Source organism: Oncorhynchus clarkii, chromosome 23 (assembly GCF_045791955.1).
Source record: "Oncorhynchus clarkii lewisi isolate Uvic-CL-2024 chromosome 23, UVic_Ocla_1.0, whole genome shotgun sequence".
Lineage (NCBI taxonomy): Eukaryota > Metazoa > Chordata > Actinopteri > Salmoniformes > Salmonidae > Oncorhynchus > Oncorhynchus clarkii.
The window spans coordinates 51,509,667-51,524,902 of NC_092169.1; the positions used below are offsets into that span (position 1 = coordinate 51,509,667).

General features: G+C 42.9%; 1 protein-coding gene across 1 annotated transcript in view; it reads right to left on the reverse strand.

The window, feature by feature from the left end:
• The window catches only part of LOC139381577 (adhesion G protein-coupled receptor B3), a 352,141-nt gene that overhangs the window by 108,833 nt on the left and 228,072 nt on the right, over positions 1-15,236 (reverse strand). Inside the window, exons 14-16 of the mRNA XM_071125220.1 lie at positions 10,572-10,647; positions 4,924-5,026; positions 3,395-3,438 (exon numbers count right to left, since the gene is read on the reverse strand). Of these exons, the coding sequence (XP_070981321.1) occupies positions 3,395-3,438; positions 4,924-5,026; positions 10,572-10,647 (223 nt within the window). The remainder of the gene's footprint in view (positions 1-3,394; positions 3,439-4,923; positions 5,027-10,571; positions 10,648-15,236) is intronic.

The window sequence follows — 15,236 nt, forward strand, 5'->3', positions numbered from 1 at the left end:
TAATACCTGCCCTGTATGTGAGATAATACCTGCCCTGTATGTGAGATAATACCTGCCCTGTATGTGAGATAATACCTGCCCTGTATGTGAGATAATACCTGCCCTGTATGTGAGATAATACCTGCCCTGTATGTGAGATAATACCTGCCCTGTATGTGAGATAATACCTGCCCTGTATGTGAGATAATACCTGCCCTGTATGTGAGATAATACCTGCCCTGTGTGTGAGATAATACCTGCCCTGTATGTGAGATAATACCTGCCCTGTATGTGAGATAATACCCGCCCTGTATGTGAGATAATACCTGCCCTGTATGTGAGATAATACCTGCCCTGTATGTGAGATAATACCTGCCCTGTATGTGAGATAATACCTGCCCTGTATGTGAGATAATACCTGCCCTGTATGTGAGATAATACCTGCCCTGTGTGTGAGATAATACCTGCCCTGTATGTGAGATAATACCTGCCCTGTATGTGAGATAATACCTGCCCTGTATGTGAGATAATACCTGCCCTGTATGTGAGATAATACCTGCCCTGTATGTGAGATAATACCTGCCCTGTATGTGAGATAATACCTGCCCTGTATGTGAGATAATACCTGCCCTGTGTGTGAGATAATACCTGCCCTGTATGTGAGATAATACCTGCCCTGTATGTGAGATAATACCTGCCCTGTATGTGAGATAATACCTGCCCTGTATGTGAGATAATACCTGCCCTGTGTGTGAGATAATACCTGCCCTGTATGTGAGATAATACCTGCCCTGTATGTGAGATAATACCTGCCCTGTATGTGAGATAATACCTGCCCTGTATGTGAGATAATACCTGCCCTGTATGTGAGATAATACCTGCCCTGTGTGTGAGATAATACCTGCCCTGTATGTAAGATAATACCTGCCCTGTATGTGAGATAATACCTGCCCTGTATGTGAGATAATACCTGCCCTGTATGTGAGATAATACCTGCCCTGTATGTGAGATAATACCTGCCCTGTATGTGAGATAATACCTGCCCTGTGTGTGAGATAATACCTGCCCTGTATGTGAGATAATACCTGCCCTGTATGTGAGATAATACCTGCCCTGTATGTGAGATAATACCTGCCCTGTATGTGAGATAATACCTGCCCTGTGTGTGAGATAATACCTGCCCTGTATGTGAGATAATACCTGCCCTGTTTGTGAGATAATACCTGCCCTGTATGTGAGATAATACCTGCCCTGTATGTGAGATAATACCTGCCCTGTATGTGAGATAATACCTGCCCTGTATGTGAGATAATACCTGCCCTGTGTGTGAGATAATACCTGCCCTGTATGTGAGATAATACCTGCCCTGTATGTGAGATAATACCTGCCCTGTATGTGAGATAATACCTGCCCTGTATGTGAGATAATACCTGCCCTGTATGTGAGATAATACCTGCCCTGTATGTGAGATAAAACCTGCCCTGTATGTGAGATAATACCTGCCCTGTATGTGAGATAATACCTGCCCTGTATGTGAGATAATACCTGCCCTGTATGTGAGATAATACATGCCCTGTATGTGAGATAATACCTGCCCTGTATGTGAGATAATACCTGCCCTGTATGTGAGATAATAGGTGCCTGTAGCTTAATGAAATACAGGGACCCTGTATGTGAGATAATAGGTGTCTGTAGCTTAATGAAATACAGGAACCCTGTATGTGAGATAATAGGTGCCTGTATCTTAATGAAATACAGGAACTCTGTATGTGAGATAATAGGTGTCTGTAGCTTAATGAAATACAGGAACCCTGTATCTGAGATAATACCTGCCTGTAGATTAATGAAATACAGGAACCCTGTATGTGAGATAATAGGTGCCTGTATCTTAATGAAATACAGGAACCCTGTATGTGAGATAATAGGTGTCTGTAGCTTAATGAAATACAGGAACCCTGTATGTGAGATAATAGGTATCTGTAGCTTAATGAAACACAGGAACCCTGTATGTGAGATAATAGGTGCCTGTATCTTAATGAAATACAGGAACCCTGTGTGTGAGATAATAGGTGTCTGTAGCTTAATGAAATACAGGAACCCTGTATGTGAGATAATAGGTGCCTGTATCTTAATGAAATACAGGAACCCTGTATGTGAGATAATAGGTGTCTGTAGCTTAATGAAATACAGGAACCCTGTATGTGAGATAATAGGTATCTGTAGCTTAATGAAATACAGGAACCCTGTATGTGAGATAATAGGTGCCTGTAGCTTAATGAAATACAGGAACCCTGTATGTGAGATAATAGGTGCCTGTAGCTTAATGAAATACTGGAACCCTGTATGTGAGATAATAGATAATAGGTGCCTGTAGCTTAATGAAATACAGGAACCCTGTATGTGAGATAATAGATAATAGGTGCCTGTATCTTAATGAAATACAGGAACCCTGTGTGTGAGATAATAGGTGTCTGTAGCTTAATGAAATACAGGAACCTTGTATGTGAGATAATACCTGCCTGTAGCTTAATGAAATACAGGAACCCTGTATGTGAGATAAGAGGGGATCGGTGATGTAATGTCCCTGTTCCCCTCATGTTATTATACGTTGTCAAGAGAAAAGTCAGGCTGCGTCCCTATTTACTATAAAGTTGCCAGGCTTTAGTCAAACGTAGTGCACAATGAAGGCAAAAGTCAGACTGCGTCCCTATTTCCTATGAAGTGCCCAGGCTTTAGTCAAACGTAGTGCACAATGAAGGCAAAAGTCAGACTGCGTCCCTATTTCCTATGAAGTGCCCAGGCTTTAGTCAAACGTAGTGCACAATGAAGGCAAAAGTCAGACTGCGTCCCTATTTCCTATGAAGTGCCCAGGCTTTAGTCAAACGTAGTGCACAATGAAGGCAAAAGTCAGACTGCGTCCCTATTTACTATGAAGTGCCCAGGCTTTAGTCAAACGTAGTGCACAATGAAGGCAAAAGTCAGACTGCGTCCCTATTTACTATGAAGTGCCCAGGCTTTAGTCAAACATAGTGCACGATAAAGGGAACGATGCAGACCCAGACTTAATTCCCCGATGTTATTTAGAAGTTTTATTCATTTCATCTGATTTTAATCTTCATAGGCGTTTTTTTCTGCTGAAGTAATTGTCCTCAGATCCCCTTTCAGAGGACGGCGGCCCCGAAGCTAATACATGCAGTGTATAGGACCGTCTGAAGACATTCTGAGTAGAATTACGTACAGTAAGTACACTTTGCCAAGACGGACAAAACAGTGTTTTCATCTTCAGAGCATTTAGAAATATAGTTTATTTCAATAGAAATGAAAAGCGTAACCATACATCACAGATACATCAGCATCACCATGGATTAGAGAAGAGCAAGGAGAAAACAGCAAAAAGAAAGGCTTGTTTACTTACATGACGCTGTTATCCCACAATGCACAGTAAGGACTCAGGGTTCCCTGCATTACCAAGAAGAAGAGAGCACGCTGAAAACCTTCACTCATTAGATAACCACAACAAAATGACCAAAGCCTCACAGATACTCATTTCTACCTGTAATTATCCAAGAATAACTCACTAAACAAATTGTTCTTTTAAAACTAACGGCTATGGCAAGACCTCTTTAGATTGCAGTTCAGGGTTAAAATGTAAAATGCCAATGAGAATTGGTGGCAGTTTCACTTTGAATCACTTTAGCCTCAATAAGCATTGAAGTACCCAACAATGGCTACAGCCACACGTTTAGAGTGCATCAGCCAACAAACAATGGTAGAGTAATTGATTCGATGATTAATTTGCAGGCGCCCAGTGTAGCAGGTGTGTCAGGAGAGCGAGAGAGAGAGAGAGAGAGAGAGAGAGAGAGAGAGAGAGAGAGACAGAGAGAGAGAGAGAGAGAGAGAGAGAGAGACAGAGAGAGACAGAGAGACAGAGAGAGAGAGAGAGAGAGACAGAGAGAGACAGAGAGACAGAGAGAGAGAGAGAGAGAGACAGAGAGAGACAGAGAGAGAGAGAGAGAGAGAGAGAGAGAGAGAGGGAGAGAGAGAGAGAGAGAGAGAGACAGAGAGACAGAGAGAGAGAGAGACAGAGAGGGAGAGAGAGAGAGAGAGAGAGAGAGAGAGAGACAGAGACAGAGAGAGAGAGAGAGAGAGAGAGAGAGAGAGACAGAGAGAGAGAGAGAGAGAGAGAGGGAGAGAGAGAGAGAGAGAGAGAGAGAGAGAGAGAGAGACAGAGACAGAGAGAGAGAGAGAGAGAGAGGGAGAGAGAGAGACAGAGAGAGAGAGAGAGAGAGAGAGACAGAGAGAGAGAGAGAGAGAGAGAGAGAGAGAGAGAGAGAGAGAGAGAGAGAGAGAGAGAGATGGCACTGTCCAGATAATTACAAGGACAAGCTCTCTTTACAACCCTGGCCTTTTAGTTAATCTCTGAGATAAAGACGATCGTTCAGAGGTGTCGTCCAAGGTGATGCAGAGCAGCATGTCATTGTCAGAGCCCATATATTTCAACTTGTCCTCCTGATTCAGATCTGGGCCTGTGTTTATCAAGCGTCTCAGAGTAGCACTGCTGATCTGGGGTCAGTTTTGCCTTTAATAATAAAATGAATGAGGTTAATATGGACAGGGATGACCTGATCCTAGGTCAGCACTCGTACTCTGAGATGCTTTGTGAATATAGGTCCAGATATACAGTATCCTCTCTGTATAAATTGACTTTGGTAACCGTGTTTGAGTGTGGACTCCGGTATATGGATTACCGTCATGTAACTGGGTCCAATGTATCGGTTACACAATTATCTGATTGGATATTAAACATCTGCCTTCTCTGTATCGCTTGTATGCCTTTTCAAGAAGTGAGGGAGTCTTGGGCAGGTACTTACATTGTGAGGAGGTCATTCTTGCCCTCGATTGATTCAAATGAAAGATGAAAGATGAATAAATAAAGGTCCTTACGTTGGCCAGGTGAGCCAGCTCGATCTCCAGGTGTGACTCTGTTATCCTGGGCTCTGGTCTCACTGTGACAGCAATGACTTTGGAGCTCACTGCCGTGTGGTTCCTGGGTGGAAAACAGAGTGATGTACACCATGAGATGGACACTGATTGGAAGTTGTGGCACTTAGGCACTGCTACATAAATACCGTGTGTTCGGTCCCACTTTAAACAAAGTACATCTTATAAAGGCTATATATAGCTTCATAATGGCTTCATGATCACTACATAAAGGCTTTATAAGCACTACATAAATGCTTCACAAATCGTACAAACCATATGACTAAACTTTATGTTCTGTCTTATTATAAGGGTATATGTCAGACAAATGCATTACAATCTCTGGGAGAGTTTTCTTTGTGAGTCAGGATTTTATTTTTTGGGGAGTTTGCACAAAAGGTGTGTTAATTAAATTTTCCCTAAATGAGTTGTGTTTCATAGACTTACCAAAGATAAAATCATATACAGCGTTTATAACATGACCCCTCATTCAGAATGTGGATACTATTGATGCACATTCAGGTTCCTCTGATATTGTCAATGCAAAGAACAACACAAAATGTCATGTCACACCTATCTGTGAGGCACTTGACAAACACACCTGCTGTGGCACTGCAGGACAAGACCTGACACACAAAATGACACATGTGAAGCAAGTCAACCCAAATACATGTGAACTGGAGCCCAGACAGAGCGAGAGGAGAGAAATTAGGCACTGGGGGGCCAACTTAGGCACTGGGGGGCCAACTTAGGGTGTGATTTCATGGTCCATTTGGAGCGAGTCACAAAAGATTGAAAATAGACACGTCTGGAGCTCTGGCCTTTTCTACGTTAAATGAATCACAACCTGAATCTAACAGAGATCTTTAAACACTGTCTATCACAAATGGCACCCAATTCCCTTTTTACTGCACTACTACAAAAGTACTGCACAGTATTTATTCTGGATCCCCATTAGCTGCTGCCTTCCTTGGGTCCGGGGAATAGGGTGCCATTTGGGACGCATTCCGTGCCTCCACCTCATCTCATGCAGTGTATACCTAGTTTATCTCCACTGCAAAGCAAGACCCCAAACCAACTTCAAATGACACGCCTCCTCTCCTTTTGTCTTTAGCTTATTTACTTCCTGAATCTAGATATGGGGGGGGGGGGGGGGATTCTATTGCTGAATAAAAATGGATGACTTTCTCTCTAGAGTGGTAATGTGTTTTGAAACATAATAATACATTGTAGTTCATGAAAGGGTGACTTGGTAGAAAACGGCCTTGGTACACTTCTGAGCCTGCCTCTCTTCTCACCTCACCTGAACTGCCCCAGAAAAAGAGAATGAAAGAGAACTACTCAAAAGGAAGTTAATTGGAGCCTTTCTACTTTTTCAGGTTCAGATCTCCACTATGTCCTCTTTGCACTTTATTTGTCTTTATCTTCAAGGGAACGTGTGTCATGGGGTGGAGAACAGAGAATGTCACATTTCCTTTTGCTCTTTCATCTCTCTCTCTTTCATTTACCTCCTGGGGAAACAAAACAGTAGGTTGTGACACCACCAAACTGATACTACAATGACTGACTGGTTCAAATGACACCCTACTCCCCATAATATAGTGCACTACTTTTGACTGGGCCCAAAGGACTCTGGTCAAAAGTAGTGCTAAATGTAGGGAATAGTGTGCCATTTTGGTTTCTGACTGACAGTGTCTGACCTACAGTTCTCTAGGGAGGGTCGGAGAAGGTTCTAGAGCTCTCAGTTGGGCCCAAAGATGTTCCATAGAACGTCTGGAACTCTCTAGAGAGAAAGACTGGGTTCGATGTTTGATCCTGGGCAAGAACACCACAATCTGGGTCAGTCTGTCTGCTGTTTCCATAAACAGGCCACATTACTAAGTCAAATATGGATTTAGGACTGGTTCACAAAGAAAACTAGTGCAGATACAACATCAATGGATGGCTTTTATAAGAGTAGAATATCAGTGACCAGAGGAAATACAATAACAATGGATGGCTTTTATAAGAGTAGAATATCAGTGACCAGAGGAAATACAATAACAATGGATGGCTTTTATAAGAGTAGAATATCAGTGACCAGAGGAAATACAATAACAATGGATGGCTTTTATAAGAGTAGAATATCAGTGACCAGAGGAAATACAATAACAATGGATGGCTTTTATAAGAGTAGAATATCAGTGACCAGAGGAAATACAATAACAATGGATTACTTTTATAAGAGTAGAATATCAGTGACCATTGTAAATCTATCTGCACTGCTAATGCTATAATTTCATCAGTAGATTATATATATTTGACTATATTTCCTTCAGGACCATCCTACAGTGGGCTAATGTATAGTTGTAGTGCAGCACTCCCAAGGAAGCTAAGAATAGCAACATCATTTCTTTGAAAGGGTGGAGTGCTGTGTTGTTTGGGTTAGTTGAGACCGGGAACAAAGAAACAGGACCACGTGCGTAGATCACTGCTCTGAGGAGAGACTGACTGATGGCTGCATTTCACTTCAGGTAGATACCATTGTTGAATGTGTTATTTTATCTTATCTGCTATTGGTTTTCCTCTCAGTGTATGAGGACCTGTTGCAAAAGCTGTCTACTCTGTCAAAAGCAAGCTTTGTGCAACAGGAAAATACATCTGATTGTGGGTTGTTGTAGGTAACATCTCTAGCCAGCTAGCTAACATGTAGCCAGTAGCTAACTATCTAGCTATCCAGCACTGTACACTAGCGCTAACTAATTATGTGAGAGAAACATTAATAGCAACCCATATTGACAAAGTGAAAACATGTATTTAGAAAATGTTTGCTAATTAACAGAAAATGAAATGTATAAATATCTCATTTGCGTAAGCATTCACACCTCTGAGTCAATACGTGTTAGAATCACATTTGTAGTGACTGGGTGTATTGATACACCATCTAAAGTGTAATTCATAACTTTAATATGCTCCGAGGGATATTCAATGTCTGCTTAAAAAAATTAAAAAACATCTACCAATTAAGTGCCCTTCTTTGTGAGGCATTGGAAAACACCATTGGTCTTTTATGGAATCTGTGCTGAATCTGTGTTTGAAACTCACTGCTCGACTAAGGGATCTTATAGATCATTGTATGTGTGGAGTACAGAGATGAGGTAGTCATTCAAAAATCATGTTAAACACTATTATTTCATACCGAATGACTCCATTCCGAATGACTCCACTCCATGACTTATAAAGCCCAGTTTTACTGCTGAATTTATTTAGGCGTCATAAAAAAGTGGGTGAATACTTATTACATTTTCAGCTTTTCAGCTTTTCATTTTAAATGACTTTGTTAAAATTTCTAAAAACATAATTCCACTTTGACATTATGACACAACACCTCATTTTGAATCCATTTTAAATTCAGGCTGTAACACAACAAAATGTGGAAAAAGTCAAGGGGTGTGAATATTTTCTGAAGGCTCTGTATATCTTTACACCCACACACTGATGGGTGGCACGCTCATCATAGAGAATAATGGTTCTAGCTACCTGACGTTAGCTAAGTAGAGGACTTGGCCACATTCCTAGGCTCATTCTGTATCAGCATAAGAGAGAAGATTGATAAAGTAATTGCTATAATTTTAATAAAGTACTGATGTGTACAAATGTTTGTGATAAAAATGGGGCGGCAGGGTAGCCTAGTGGCTAGAGTGTTGGACTAGTAACCGGAAGGTTGCAAGTTCAAACCCCCAAGCTGACAAGGTACAAATCTGTCGGACTGCCCCTGAACAGGCAGTTAACCCACTGTTCCTAGGCCGTCATTGAAAATAAGAATTTGTTCTTAACTGACTTGCCTAGTTAAATAAAGGTTAAATAAAAAAAACATAAACTCATTTTAACTTAACACGGATGGATGTAGTTCAATGTACTTACTTTGCTCGGGCCTCTTTTTGTCTTTCACTCAATGCAAGAGATTCTAGGCTTGTGTCCCGAATGGCACCCTATTCCCTACAAAGTGTACTTTAGATCAGAGCCCTACATAGGGAATAGGGTGTGATTTCATACGCAGCCTTGCTCTAACTGGGTGAGAGCCTTGACGATACGTAATGACAGTAATGTCCAAACTGATAAACAGAATAACTAACAATATTGGAAACCAGCTTGAAAGCATAAACCAACCATGAAATACTGCTTAGTCGTCTGTTGTCCCTTCTAATTAGTAGTATGACAACATAATATGATTTAACCAGGATGGAGTGAGTTCAGAAGGAGATATTATGATGATTATTTTAACCCAATTTTGTGTTGCTTCCCAAATGGTATCCTATTCCTTATTTAGTGCACTACTTTAGACCAGGGCTTTGGTCAAAAAAAGTACATTATATAGGGAATAGGGTGCGATTTGGGACACAGATGTGGTGTCATCCTCCTCAGCAGAAAGCAGAGATTAATTGTTGTTGAGTCTGGGAGTAAAGCTTGTCGTTTTAATTCATGAAAAGTTACAGGGAAACTTCAGTTGATCCGCTTTGATGGATTCTTTGATAATTGGCTTGTCATCTATGGATTACACGACTGAAAGATTGTATTCTACTACGATATTCTAAAAGAAAGCGATGCCATTTTTCCTTTTGAAGTATTGATGATGTTCTGGTAGAATGATGCATCATGGGAGTAATATGTCTGTTTTACCTGCACATCATTTTTGATCTACTGTATATAATGTACCTTGAGAAGGGTTTTTGTATCCTCGTGGGTACAGTAGTATGTATAGTGCAGTACGTAAAATGAGCTTTTGCAAGTACATATAGTGCAATGTAGAGGCCATTTCCTGGAAAAGCAAAGTGGAAGGAGTCTTTTATGAACCCTCCCTGGATAGCCTACACTACCTGTGAAATACTATTGGAGGATTTACACTCAGGCAGTGCAGCAGACACTTTGTCAGAGAATAAAGTTGACATCATATTTTACATCTCACTGCTGTCTCGCCTGGACCGTGTCCCAAATGACTACTTCTTCCCTCTGTCTCCCTCTCCAGAGAGGGAGACAGAGAGGGAGACAGAGAGAGAGACAGAGAGGGAGACAGAGAGAGAGACAGAGAGAGAGACAGAGAGGGAGACAGAGAGGGAGACAGAGAGATAGACAGAGAGAGAGACAGAGAGGGAGACCGAGAGAGAGACCGAGAGGGAGACAGAGAGGGAGACAGAGAGAGAGAGACAGACAGAGAGAGAGACAGAGAGAGAGACAGACAGATAGAGAGAGACAGAGAGAGAGAGAGACAGACAGAGAGAGAGACAGAGAGGGAGACAGAGAGAGCGACAGAGAGACAGACAGAGAGAGAGACAGAGAGAGAGACAGAGAGACAGACAGAGAGGGAGACAGAGAGGGAGACAGAGAGGTAGAGAGAGAGACAGAGAGAGACAGAGAGGGAAAGAGAGGGAGAGACAGAGAGAGAGACAGAGAGGGAGAAAGAGAGGGAGACAGAGAGAGAGAGAGAGAGAGAGAGACAGAGAGAGAGACAGAGAGAAAGAGTGACAGAGTGACAGAGTGCTAGAGAGAGAGAGAGAGAGAGAGAGATACAGAGAGAGACAGAGACAGAGACAGAGAGAGAGATGTTGATAGAGCAGATGTATGGTCCATCTTACCTTGGTGAAGGCAGCATCAGTCCCAGAGTCTTGTACAGGACTGTCCCCAGGATGAAAACAGGTGATCCATCCATGTCTGATGAGCAGAAGGAAATTAGTTTGGACACCGTTGGTTACAGGACAGTTTAGTTGTGGTAGTGGTTGTACAGTGTCTTATGAATGGGCTGGCCATCTGAAAGATGCAATGAACCTTAATAATCTCAACAACACCACAGCACAGGGTCAACAGATAGTCATAAACCAACATATCAGGCCACAGACACAGACTAACTCTTAATGATGGGCTTTATTTGGAGCTATATTTGGCCAGGCAGCGAAACAAGCCACTTCACAACTTTCCTGCCAACAGCAATCAGCTAAATTGTCCTCAACAATGAACCATTGATAAAGGGTAAGGGATGGTCCAATGAATCTTTGCCTGTAAGGCAGTGGTCACTTCAAGAGGTTCCTAATCAATCACCAAACACTTCTGTAGAAATACCACAAAAAAAGGCTTGCACTCCTTTTATGTATTCGTGTTGTGCTGCTGCTTGTGCACTTGATTCAGAAGCCCTGTGGGTGGGAGGTGCACTTGATTCAGAAGCCCTGTGGGTGGTAGGTGCACTTGATTCAGAAGCCCTGTGGGTGGGAGGTGCACTTGATTCAGAAGCCCTGTGGGTGGTAGGTGCACTTGATTCAGAAGCCCTGTGGGTGGTAGGTGCACTTGATTCAGAAGCCCTGTGGGTGGGAGGTGCACTTGATTCAGAAGCCCTGTGGGTGGTAGGTGCACTTGATTCAGAAGCCCTGTGGGTGGTAGGTGCACTTGATTCAGAAGCCCTGTGGGTGGTAGGTGCACTTGATTCAGAAGCCTTGTGGGTGGGAGGTACACTTGATTCAGAAGCCCTGTGGGTGGTAGGTGTACATGAGTCAGAAGCCCTGTGGGTGGTAGGTGCACTTGATTCAGAAGCCCTGTGGGTGGTAGGTGCACTTGATTCAGAAGCCCTGTGGGTGGTAGGTGCACTTGATTCAGAAGCCCTGTTTGTGGGAGGTGCACTTGATTCAGAAGCCCTGTGGGTGGTAGGTGCACTAGATTCAGAAGCCCTGTGGGTGGTAGGTGCACTTGATTCAGAAGCCCTGTGGGTGGTAGGTGCACTTGATTCAGAAGCCCTGTGGGTGGTAGGTGCACTTGATTCAGAAGCCCTGTATACGGGTAAGCAAAGTGTTCCCATTTTGAACCATTTCATTGTGCCTACGGCTCCCACAACCTCGGCCACAGCAAAATTTGATACTAGCCTACATGAGATTTCATAACTCTTATAACAATGACCAGAGAGAGACTGTCAACAGCAAATAAGTGTTTTTTTTATGAGCGAGTTCATGTCTAAGTTTATTCAGCACTGTCAACACTGTTATTATTCAACGCTACTACAAAGCATAAAACTTCCTTCTATCTTCCACTCGCGCTGCAATGAATGAGTAACGATGTGTATCGAGAGCCCTGCGGTTTTATTATTATTAGCAGCTTGTCGTGTCTATTTCAATATTGAGGAATATTTCCCTTTCTCTGGTCATAGGAACAACATGAATTTGTGCCTGAGGCAGATGCGGTGTGACTCAAGTTTTGCCATCAGGTGGAAGACAGTGTCCCTTCTCTCTGGTCAATTTCACCGGAGAAAAGGAAGGAGAGAGCAGGTGGAAGACAGTGTCCCTTCTCTCTGGTCAATTTCACCGGAGAAAAGGAAGGAGAGAGCAGGTGGAAGACAGTGTCTCCTCTCTCTGGTCAATTTCATCGGAGGAAAGGAAGGAGAGAGCAGGTGGAAGACAGTGTCTCCTCTCTCTGGTCAGTCTCACCGGAGGAAAGGAAGGAGAGAGCAGGGACCGTGAGAGGCTGACCCTCTGCTGCTCTCGCCCTCTCTCTGCTGAGACTAATGCCGCGTTCAAAACAAATCGCAGACTTCCGACTTCAGTGCGTTCAGGACAACTTGGAACTCTGAAAAAAACTAGATCCGATTTGAATAAATATGTTGAATGGCCATCCAACTTGGAATTCCAAGTCGGAAACTCTGGCATCTTTCTAGGGCTCCGACCTGAAGAGCACTCTTTGACTTCATTTTTTCCCCAGAGTTCCCCCGAGTTGTCTTGAAAGCACCATGACCATCAGATGCAGGGACCATCAGTCTTGTAAAATAACATTTATGCGAGGCACTTTCCCAACTGCTGTCATGTCACCCCGCTCCTCCGCACACTCCACTGGCTTCCAGTCGAAGCTCTCATCCACTACATGACCATGGGACTTCCATACGGAACAGAAAGAGGAACTGCCCCTCCCTACCTGCCTACCTCCCTACCTGCTCATCCACTACATGACCATGGGGCTTCCCTACGGAACAGAAAGAGGAACTGCCCCTCCCTACCTGCCTACCTCCCTACCTGCTCATCCACTACATGACCATGGGACTTCCCTACGGAACAGCAAGAGGAACTGCCCCTCCCTACCTCCCTACCTGGCTACCTGCCTACCTGCCTACCTCCCTACCTGCCTACCTCCCTACCTGCCTACCTCCCTACCTGCTCATCCACTACATGACCATGGGGCTTCCCTACGGAACAGCAAGAGGAACTTCCCCCCCCTAACTTCAGGCTATTCTCTAACCCCAACCCAAGGTCTCTTGGCCCTCCTACCCCTATGGGAGTGCAGCTCCCGCTCAGCCCAATCCAAGCTCTTCTCTGTCCTGGCACCCCAATGGTGGAACCATCTTCCCCCTGAAGCTAGGACAGCAAAGCCCCCCCCTCCCCCCCAAGGGCTACATTATTGAGGGGAAATGTACTGACTATGCCTGTGATATGTGGTTGTCCCACCTAGCTATCTTGAGATGTATGCACTAACTGAAATCTAATATGTTCTGGAAAGAACAATATTGGCAGGCCAGTTATATAGCCAATATGCTGTGATAATATGTTTGGCCTACTGCACAAACCTCATTCCTACAAAACTGTTAAGTTAATGTTCCGTTTTTTAAGTCATGTTTTTAAAAGAATCTGAGCGGTAGATCTCCGCTTGCTTTTTGACTGCAAAAATGATCTTGACTCAGAAAAGGTTGGTGACCACTGCTGTAAGGCAGCGAAATGGAGGCTGTCGACACCTGTTGGAGCAGTTCTCTGGATCTCTGCTCCAAATGGAACCCTATTCCCTACATAGGGCCCATAGGGCTCTGGTTAAAAGTACTGCACTATATAGGGATTAGGGTGCTACTTGGGAGGCTACCTGGATAAACTTCTTGGCCACTCAGTAAGAGTGAGATGGTTTTCGGCGTTGAGCTAGAAAATCAACTGCCATTTTGTCTCTCATTGATACAGTCCAGACACGACTGATTAAGCCAGTTAACCAAATTGTCTGTCTACACTCTGGGCTCTGCACTGGCATGGGTTAACAGGATACAAACATCAGAGAAGCTGCTGAGGGGAGGACGGCTCATAATAATGTCAGGAACGGAGCGAATGAAATGGCATCATCAAACACATGGAAACCTTGTGTTTGACACCATTCCACTATTGCTTTAAGCACTTTGAGATTAAGGGAACTACAATATCTTTGGTTCTGCTTGTTTGCTAGGTCTCATTTACACAATTACTATCATAGAGTTAAGGTAGTGTCATTGTAGAAAAGGGTATTTTTCTGAAATGGAAGGGGCATAATCTTAAATAAAATAATAATAAACACAATAATCATTATTGATGAGACAAAATAATACATATTTAAAATCCTTCTTCATTATTTTATAGTCTTAGTTACATTTTCTCTCATCAATAATGATTATTGTGTTTATTATTATTTTATTTAAAATTATGCCCCTTCCATTTCAGAAAAATACCCTTTTCTACAATCACACCACATTCAGGAAGTGTCACCATTTCAATGGTAAGAAAACAATGGTGGAAAGCTAAATAAATATAAAGGCTTTTAAAAAAAAAAACATTTTTTATGTTGTATGTCCCAGTATTCAATTTCCACCCTGTTAGGCTAATTATAGAGAACATTCCCAACATTTTTAAATATGTTAGATAGAGAAGTTCACTATTTTGCTAGCTCAATCTTGCTCCACATTTCCACACTGTTAGTTTCCACCCTGTTAGTTTCCACCCTGTTAGGGTTATGCACCTAACAGGTAGGAAAATGCACCTAAGAAAATAGGTGCCTGAGCTTGACCAATATGTTTTTCTGAAAATCAAACATGTCCTTTTTCTGATAGAATCGTATTTGTATATATATACAGTTATATACTTTTTCCTCCATAAGTTATGATGTCCATAAGGCACAGAGTAGGAATGACCCAGCTAGTGCTGGCATTAGAAATGGAATGCTAGGTTTACAGTTGTACACCACTAGATTCTAGAATGTTGGTCAAACTCCAGGCATTCTATTTTGATCAGTGGGGTCACATGATGGAGCAACTAAGGGGTCATTCTGGAGGAAGTAACTACTTATAATCAGCCATGACTACTGGACATTTGGAAATGAACCAATTTCTCACTACACGAGTTTCACATGCTGCTCAGAATACAGCAAAGAACATGGTTAAACCTGAAGAAGCCTGAAGAAGAGTCTCCTTATCCTGCTCCACCTCCTCTCCTCCTCCTCCTCCTCCTCCTCCTCCTCATCCTCATCCTCTTCATCATCACCACTAG